Raw genomic sequence first — 9699 nt, 5'->3', positions numbered from 1 at the left:
CTCCTTCTCCCTCTGCTGCTCCCCTTGCTTATACACTCTGGCACTCTCTGTCAAATAAATAAAATCTTTAAAAAAAAAAGTAACACCCGGTCACAACTCTTCATCTGTGCTGAGGTCTTCAGGAATAACACCTTTAACTGCTACGTTTTACCAAAGCTATTCTTCACAATTTATTAACTCTCTTTGTCCTTGAAATTCTTACTGGGCCTACCACTCCCTGTTCAGTAGAACTTTCTCTGATGATGACAATGTTCTAGATATGGGCTGTCTGATGCCATGGCAACATGTGACTACTGAGCACTTGTACTGTGGCTAGTGCAATAAAGGAATGGAATTTTTTTATTTCATTTTAACTAAATAGTCACATGTGGCTATCTTATTGGACAGTGCAGGTCTAAGGGACATTTACAGTGTGGACATTTATGGTGGAAGGAAAAATGGTCTCGAGGCCATATAGATATGACTAAGGACAGATGAAATTAAATCACAGAATGAATTACAGCCTTTCAGCTGTATCTTCTCCCATCCTTAAAGCGTTTCCTTTTCTTATCATATACACGAACTACTCAATAAATAGTATTGCTGATAATCATACTACTAGCTAAACTAGCCTCAGAAGAGTCATCTTGCTTTAGGTGTGCAATTTCTGTTCCAGATAAAGCACTTAGTGGACCTAGATGAACTGCCTTTTTTGTGCCCCATGTCTAAACCCCATTATTGAGAAGAGTCCTACCTTCATTGTCCCTCAATGAAACATGCTGAACATGAATAGCTGTTGAAAGTTCTTTGCACTTCTCATAAGCATGCTGTACCTGACCACTTCGTCGGCTGTCCTCTACTCCCCTTAATCCTTTCTTCAGTCCTCTTATTGCTTATCTTTCCCAGATGAAGAAAAATGCTCTTTGAGGGGGTGGAAACTCAAAGTCGTTGGTGGGCGCTGGAGCAAAAATATCAGCCAGGTTAAGTGTACAGTGTAGATCTATCGCCAAGACTTTGGGGAACAAGGCTTTTAGCAGTGTTCAGTACTTCATGCTGTCATTTTTATTAATAAACGGCTCTCATCAGTAGTTTGACTACTGTTTGAGCACTGCTCTGCATCGTTTGATCACCTCTAAATCTATAGGTTTTAGTTTTCTCTGTATTTATTCAACCTTACTTCATTCGATAGTAAGGTCTCTTTCTCTGCTAGTGAGCCACATGATTTTTCTTGTAAGAGCTGCATTTTTGACCTCATATAATCCTCAAAAAGGAGAGATGGGGGGCGGGGGGCGCCTGGGTGGCATAGTCATTAGGCTTCTGCCTTCGGCTCAGGTCATGATCCCGGGGTCCTGGGGTCAAGCCCCACATCCGGGCTCCCTGCCCCGCGGGAAGCCAGCTTCTCCCTCTCTATCAAATACATAAATAAAATCTTAAAAAAAAAAAAAAAAAAAAAAGGAGAGATCGGGACTATTGAGACACTTGAAAATCACACCAACAGCTGCCCCTACCTGGGTTAGTCACAGAATCACCCCATTCCGGTAGGCAGTGGTTGTCTCTTAGTAGTAGGTCATTAATAAATACTTGCTTTATGAAGGTAGGAAAGTAAGTCACGTGTAAAGGTTAGCAGCCTCCTATAAATAACTTGTGTACTAGGGGTTCTCAAGATACCCAATGAACAAGCCCTTACATCCCGACTACTTTGGGGCTAGGATGAAAATTCTAATACCCTCCCAATTGCCCTCGCTGCAATGCCAATGACCAGAGCTTCCCTTTACACCCTTTACAGTTTCTCTCCTCTTAGCGCTCAATAACTATAATTGCCCGCGGCTGTGTCCGCCATGCGGGCTGTAGAGCCAGGGATCAGAGGTATAGTGACTTGGGCCTCCACTGCAGGCTGAGTCTCTCTCCAACCCACCTTGAGGCTAGGGACATTTCTCTCCTCCTCAGCAGCCTCTACCACGACTCCAGCCCGCCCTCCCCCGCCCTGCCCTTCGCACCCCGCCCTTGGCGCCCCTTCCTTCCCTCTCACAGCACTCTATAATACAAGCCCTCCCCTCCAAACCCCCATCGTGAGCTTTCCTGCTTCCGCCCGGCGCGTGGGGCCCGGAGCGTGGCAAGGGAGCCCCGCTCTGCGCTGGCGAACGGCGTGGGCCGTGACGTCACTGCGCTCTGACGTCGGGCCGACGTGTAGCATGGTCTCCCGGGAGACCGGGAAAGCCGTTCGCACTCGGAGTCGAGGTCTAGGTGAGACAATGAAATGACTTCCTTGAGCCCCCCGGCCTACCCAGTCCCCCGGGACGCAGTTCCGGAGCGGAGGCGTGCTGGCATGGGGGGGGCGGGGGGAGAGGGCCGGAAAGCTGAGCCGCGGCGAGGGACTATGGCCCCGAGCGTCTCCTTCGCCCCCCTTTGCGGCCCCTGCACAGCTTCCGCGAGCCCGCTCGGCCCCGGCGTCCTCTGCTGTCCCTGAGAGCGCAGCTCGGCCTCGGTCCCGCACCCTCCTCCCTCCTCCCGCCACTGCAGGTCCCGAGGGAACGGGGTTAGAAAGGGACGGGTTTCAAAACCCTTCCAGCAGTTTTGGCTGGCCTTGCAGTTGGTTTCTATTTGGAAAATGCCGCCGCTTCAGGAATGTCTTAGAACATGAACTCCGTTTCACCTGACCCTGACCCGCTCATTTGCGGGTGATTCACACCACGGGAAGGGTGTGTTTACGGAAGGGTCTGAAAGCCGAACGTGAGTTAAGGCTCAACGTGACACTGCTGTGAGGAAGGGAATCGGAAGTGAACAATCCAGGACGTTTCTGTTTTCGACATCTTCGTGATCCTATTAAGAGAGCAGGTTCACAAATACTTAGTAGCTGCTGCCAGTTTCACCGCACCTCTTGCTCAAGGGCAGTCTACATGCATGTAATGTGAAAGAATAAAAGAAACCGATTTGATAAAACATGCAAAATAATATAAGAGTGAAGTAACAATTTAAAAAATTGCCGTGTTGCCAAAGGGGAAGAGACCCCCCCCCCTCCGTTTCTTGAGAAACTTTGTATTTGTGAATGTTTCCTCTGTTCCTTTAATACCTATGCAAATCTTTTTAAAGACCCAAAATGTTTTTCTTGAGGACGTGAGAGCCATTTCTTTAAAATGTAAACATCAAGGAAGCTATCTCCTTGTCACCGTGGGAATTTCGCCTAGGCAGTTTACTTTAGTACCAAGGGCTCTGTCAGAGAGATTTGTATTCCTTAGCACAGTCGCAATTAACTAGCGCAGATAGCTACTTCAATTACTAGGTGAACTGAAAACGAACTATGAAATTGTGTAACAGACTGTATTGAGGATGAGTTACCATTTCTCTCGAGAAGATGTATGTAATGGATTGTATCTACATAGCTGTATAAAAAAAGTGGGATTTCTGTCTTTGTAGTCTCATTAGCAGATTGGCTCTGATGCGCATCACAGTCTAGTTAAATGATTATTCAGTAATGAGACTTCTCTTTCTGCATTGTGGAGAGATTTTCTGGGTTGGCAGTATTTAATTTTTAATTTTTTCTTCAATAATTAGAACCTGCCAAATTTCCCTACTTGCTATAATAATGACACAAAGTTGGAATAGCTTTAGAGATAAGGTAATAAACAAAAACTGTTCCACTGGTCCCTTGTTTATACTGTCACTGGATCCGTGCTCAAATAATTTTATGGGTGGAATTTAAAAAGGAGATTTAGTTGGTAATTTTAGGAAAAATTCTACTCCCACCAGAGTTTAATTAAGATGATGCCATCTTATTTTACTGATGGTGAGTCCATCGTAAAATGACAGAAGAGAGAATAATGAGCCTCCTGTGAATTATGAGCTCTTGCCACATCAGAGACAGTTCGCCAAACATCAGATTATCATGTACTTGGCTATGTGGGCCTATGTTAGCTATGTCAGTTAACTGTACCACACACACACACACACACACACACACACACACATACACACATACATTATCTTTATATGGGAAGACAGCTCATTATTTGTTTTAAACAGCATCTCATTAAAACAGCATGCTTTGTGGAATTTTCTTTCCACCAATGGTTGCACTCTTAAAAAAAAAAATACTGCCACTACAGAAATTTTTGTTGACTACAATTTCCCTAACACCTTGTTGTGGCTGAGGTTGCTGTCTCTGATAGAGTACTACGCCTCCAGTCTATCTTTGTGTCAAAACCCTGCTCTGATCAAAAGCAAACAGCCTCTGGAAGCCTTCCCTAGTTTCCCATTCCCACCGGAAAGAAAAGACATTTTTCCTTCCTGAACTCCTAGGTTGTTCCTTGTCTACTACTCCTGGCCCTCAGATTTTCTTCCTTGCTATGGAATTGTGCCTGTATCATCTTACTCTGCTGCCCTCTTTCTCCTCCTCACTCCTTAGATGTATATATAAACATTTCTCATGAAACTGGACTGTGTATTTTCTCCATATTTGGGAAAGATTAAAAAAAACCCGAAAGTACTGTCTCCCTTCATCTTGTGTAGTTACATGAAAGTAGTGATAGAATTTTATGTTCAGTTGTTTTATTAGAAAATGAAAATCTATTAAAGTAAAATCTGCATAAAATTATGTAAATGTTCATCTTAAGTAAAATGAACACTTCTCATGCTTTGATGACTCTTCAGTGCCTGCATACGATACTTAATTTGATAACTATTTTTTTCATACTTCATCCTCTAAACCAGCATTCATGTCACAATTGTTTTTCTTATCTGCTGAACTAAAATACTATATTTAGATACTTTTAAGTTTTTGGATCCCCACCCTTTTTTTTTAGGAAACAGAAATAGGCCTGTTTAAAATTTTAAGTGACACTTATTCTGTATTTGCAAAACAAATCATTAGTAATAAACTACCACAGAAATTACAATTAGACTATAAAGTTCTAAAGAAAGAAAATGTTTCTAACTCAGTTGTCTGTTATCTTTCCTATTATATTGGCCTAATAGCTAACTGAGAAAAGCCCAGTTGGTTGTACCTTTTAACATTGAGTTGATGAAATAACCGTTAAAAGTTATCACCATTCATCTCTGAGTACTCCCAAGAATTTATATCTTTTAATTTGAATTTTATTCACATTATTTCAATTCTGACTATTGCTATCAATGTTTTTATATTATTTTACTTCAGAACTCATATTTTGGGAAATTATGGATCGTCACATCCCCATGCATGCATTACCTGAAGAAATCCAAAAGGTATGATATTGTATTGTCTTATTACAGCATAACATTAAGAGCATTTTAAGGTAGATATAAAACCTGGGGGAATGATTTCAGAGGTTTTACATTTATTTTGGTCAGGGCATCTGCAACGAATTGATGGAGTGGTAAAGGGAATAACCATAATGGCCAGATTGTAGAATTCAATTCAGTGCAAAGAATGTTTAACCTGTGAAGGAAGACATCTTTAATTCCAGCACAGTATTTGACCAGGTATTTGTGGAGCTTTTGTGAAAAGAGGGACTCAGGAGTGTCCAAATACTATATTTAAATATTTTTATAGCAGTTTTTCAGGAGAAAAAAAACTTGTTGTAAAAAATGGAAATACATGGGCCTGTTTAAAATTTTAAGTGAATCTTATTCTGTATTTGCAAAATGGATAATTAATAGTAAGCTATTATAGAAACTACAATTAGTTTGTAAGTTCATGTGATGCTAAATGTTGGTGTCTCTCTCCATATAAAAGTCTATTTCAGTTTCACCTTAATTTTTGCCACTTATCATGTACCAAGCACTGTTTTAAACCCTTTCATATATATCAACTCATTGAATCTGGTTAACAATCAATTTTTCTTTACAGTTTCTATCCTGCTCTCCTCTCTGTGAGTTAATAGCTGTCCTCAGGCAGAAGCATTTATCCTATATTTAGTTTGGCAATGCATACATTGTTAACAGTTTAATTTTTAAAATATCTCTTTTGAAACTGACAAATTGTGTATTGAAACCTCAAACATTAGCTATCATTAATCATTGAGATTTTTCAGTAAATCTACAGTCAACTCTTAATTAACCACCAGTCCGTTACTTTTTAATTAAAAATTGCAGTCATCCCTCAGATATGCTTTTATCCTTTGTGCACATTGCTTTGGGCTGCCTGTTAGCATTAATCATTCCATTGATTTAACTTGATGCTTAATGTTACTGCATGTCCTTCAGATTTATGTAAAATGCAACCTAGCAGGAACTGGAAGGGAAAAGACCCAGAAAAAGACCTTTTAAACCATTGCATTTAATTTGCTTCACCTTTTAAGTTACATGTAAGAGATATTAAGCACAGAGAGTTTAGCTATGCTATATTTAGCTGAGAAATGGTGCTTATATGTGTTTGAAGACATCGTATATTCTTCCTCTCTCGCTCAACTGAGTTCTTTCCATGTACTAGGCTGGTATGGTAGAGATTAAGAGAAACAGAACAAAACAGTCAAAGAAACAATACCCATACTGCAGATCGTAAGGAAGAGGATATATAATGACATGAAAAAATAACTCTAGAAGACAGTTAATGATTTAAATGTCATATAAGGTAGTATCTTCTTTGAGAGTGGAGAGGTGGGGTAGGGGAGGAATCCCTGATACTGGGATGGTCAATGGGGGAGCTTTATGTGGGCGAAAGCCCTTGAAGGCTGTGTATTTCTATAGACAGATGGGAATAGGGCATCCTAGGCCAAGGTAACAGAAGCTTACTGGTGAGAAAAAGCTGGCCAAGTTAGAGAATGTTTAACAATGTAAATGTTTTGAATATGTGAAAGAGTATGTATTTATTTTGACGATACTGTTCTCAAAGTTGCAGAATGCTTTCTTCTCATGTTTAAGGTACTATATAAGTAAATTGTTTAAAAATGGTAAAACCAATCCTTTCATAAATCTACAGATATATTCTTAAGGCAGGAGTGGCAGGCAGCTGTCCATACAGTGCAGAGAAGGGACATCAGGAGAAACTCAGCTGCCTAAGGCCCTGGACAATTATGCTGATTGTAGCCCTTGTCCTGTTGGATGTTTAGAATGTAAAGTGCAGCTCTGCACTTTTTCAGACCTAAGTTAGATACATTTATACCACAAATATTTATCAAGTGCCTATTATGTGCTAGACACTGTTCTGGGTACTTGATTATAACACAAGGAAAATGTCTACATGTAGCCACAGCCTATTAAGCACAGTCTAAGAATAAGTCAGTTATTTGTTTTCCACAACTTCTTACTTACCTTTGATTCATCTAGATTGTCCATAATGCAACTTGTTAAATTGCTCACTGATCAGGCAGTATATCTATTTAGTCAGCTTGCATACATCATTTCGTAAAGAACCATGTTAAATAGATAAATAGCTTATAATGGTAAGAAGAATACTTCAGATTAGAACCATTTCACTATTTTTTTCAGTTTCTTATATTAAGTTTTTATTTTAATTCCAGTACAGATAACATACAAGGGTTATATTAGTTATAGGTGTACACTTTAGTGATTCAACAATTCTAGAACCATTTCATTATTAATATGAAGAAAACAAATAATTTTTTCCATCATGGCTTTGAAATTGTGCTCATTTCTTTATTAGATAAACAAGTACGTGAGGTTTGTGGATCAGTATGTGGTGACAGGTTTTTCAAAGGTTTCTCTTTTTTTTTTTTTAATTGTTCTTCTGTTAACCTTTTGTGTTAGTTTTTATGCTGACTCTTCTTTCTAGAGAAGCACCTGCTGTGTTTCCTTTTTTTTTTTTCTGTGTGTAGGCAAGGAAGGTTAGTGTAGAAATCAAGAAAGAAAAGGTGAACTTTTCCTATTTATTTCTTTCTGTACTTTTGATATATGATCTGGAAATAGATGGTCAATAAATCCCATGAAAGATACATGATAATGTGAAAATGTACTATACTGTACTATTAATAGCAAAATAGGTAGTAATTGAAAGAGTTGCAAGAAAAAGTAAGGGTGGTGGGGACAGGTGTGGAGAAGAAATGCTGATGACAACCAGCACAGTTAGAGAATCCATTTCTTGATTAGAAGCCTACAATTGTTAAATTAACTCCCCCTGATCTCATCGCCTTAGGAAATCTTAGAGAAGAAAGAATAAAATAATCTTTTTGACTCCCATTCCTAACTCTTTTTGCTTTTTATCACAATTTCTGACTAAGCATAAAACACACCTCAGACATCCATATCCCTAAGTGGCAGAAAATGTAAAACAGGCCCATGGGCTGGACAGCAGGACCACACTTGTCCACTTTGTCTGCTGCTAGACTACAGTTCACTTGTGAATGTTCTTAGACCATATCTCTAAATCTACTCTCTCTAGACTGAGCTAACCCCCACCTGTCTCTGACTTCCAATATCTAACAGCTTTGCTAGAATTTTCATCCAGCATTCTGAAAGCAGAATGCACTTGGTCTAAGTTTAGAATTGCCACAATTTAAAACTAAAACAATACTTATAGATCAGCAAAGTAATAATTCTTTATTTATTCCCCTTCTGAATGTCAACTGATGTTAGAGACAGGTGGGCTTTTTTTTTTTTTAGAAAAAGAAGCAACAAACAACTTTCCTTTTGCTGTTTTTGTTAGGGGACATATGCAGAAGTCAAAATAACCAGCAAACTAATGGAAAAATTAGTTCTTTTGCAAAAGTAAGACTGATCTCTTGTTTTTTAAAACGGTGACAAAATGAACACTTGTAATAGAATTTTAGCTTCAAAAGATATTTATTACCACAGAACACAAAGTAAAATAAAGAGACCAGAGTTGTTTATTTTATAAAACAGAAGTGGTGGTGCAAGGGCTAGAGAGCACACTGTTCTTTCTGGAATAACAATCCCTTTCTCTAGCAGTAACGGCTCATTTTGTCCTGTTTCAGTAAAGTAATTTTAGTACTTTGGAACTTTGAAATTTATTCAGAATAACAGTTTTATGTTTCCAAGCACAGATTGTCATTGCCAGAAAAAATAAACGTAATTTTCCAGGTCATTTTGGGCCACTGTGGCTAGGTCAGATTTTGTGTTGAGTTAAAGTAGAGGAAAAAGAAAGAGAATATAGTCATAGAAATGTTAGCATAGCATCCTAGAAAAGTGATATTTGTATGTGGGTGTGAGTATGTGTGTTGTGATTTTAAGCTATTGTAGTTTTAAAACTTAATGACAAAAGAAATAGGAAGCAATGTAATTTTTGGAAAGACTATTCAGTTAATATTGTAATCCAAGATAGTTCATTAGGAAAAACAGTTTTTTTTAAAAAAAAATTACTATGAATCTTGAAAAATCTGCAAAATACCTCTTTTTTTTTAAGTCCAAAATACTTTTGTTGGCTGGCTGCAGAGGATCATAGAGTCTAAGGTGAGGTTTCCTGGTGGAAAAACAGGTATTGGAGGAAATACACTTTGGAAGTGCATTTATATAAACACGAGTGTGTCATGTATAATTTATGTGTGAAGCCAACATTTCTTAAAATTGCTCAATAAAATTTCTTTATGGGTTAATCTCTGTGTTTCAGTCCCAGATTGATTTATTTTTACTTTTACGATTTTAAAAGTAAGATTCTTATTTTGAGATCACTGTAGATTCACATGTAGTTGCAAGAAATGATACCAAGAGATGCCAACTTCTTCTTCCCCAGCTTCCCCTTCTTTCCCCAGTTTCCCCCAGTGGTAATATCTGGCAAAACTGTACTGCAGTCTCATAACCAGGATATTAACTTCGATACAGTCAGGATGT

The 9699-nt window shown here is 38.8% G+C and overlaps 1 protein-coding gene across 5 annotated transcripts in view; it reads left to right on the top strand.

The window, feature by feature from the left end:
• Positions 1 to 2102: 2102 nt before the first annotated feature.
• LEKR1 (leucine, glutamate and lysine rich 1) overlaps positions 2103 to 9699 on the top strand; it is a 180488-nt gene continuing 172891 nt past the window's right edge. For 3 of the 5 annotated variants that reach the window (XM_078069993.1, XM_078069992.1, XM_036122393.2), the window contains exons 1-2: positions 2103 to 2223; positions 5132 to 5199. In XM_078069993.1, coding sequence (XP_077926119.1) covers positions 5174 to 5199 — 26 coding nt within the window. In that variant the 5' untranslated portion in view covers positions 2103 to 2223; positions 5132 to 5173. The other 2 variants (XM_078069994.1, XM_078069990.1) reach the window with 2 other exon arrangements.

Source organism: Halichoerus grypus, chromosome 1 (genome assembly GCF_964656455.1).
Source record: "Halichoerus grypus chromosome 1, mHalGry1.hap1.1, whole genome shotgun sequence".
Classification (NCBI taxonomy): Eukaryota; Metazoa; Chordata; class Mammalia; order Carnivora; family Phocidae; genus Halichoerus; species Halichoerus grypus.
The sequence above is the reverse complement of the archived record's forward strand: the minus strand, read 5'-3'. Positions and strand labels throughout refer to the sequence as shown.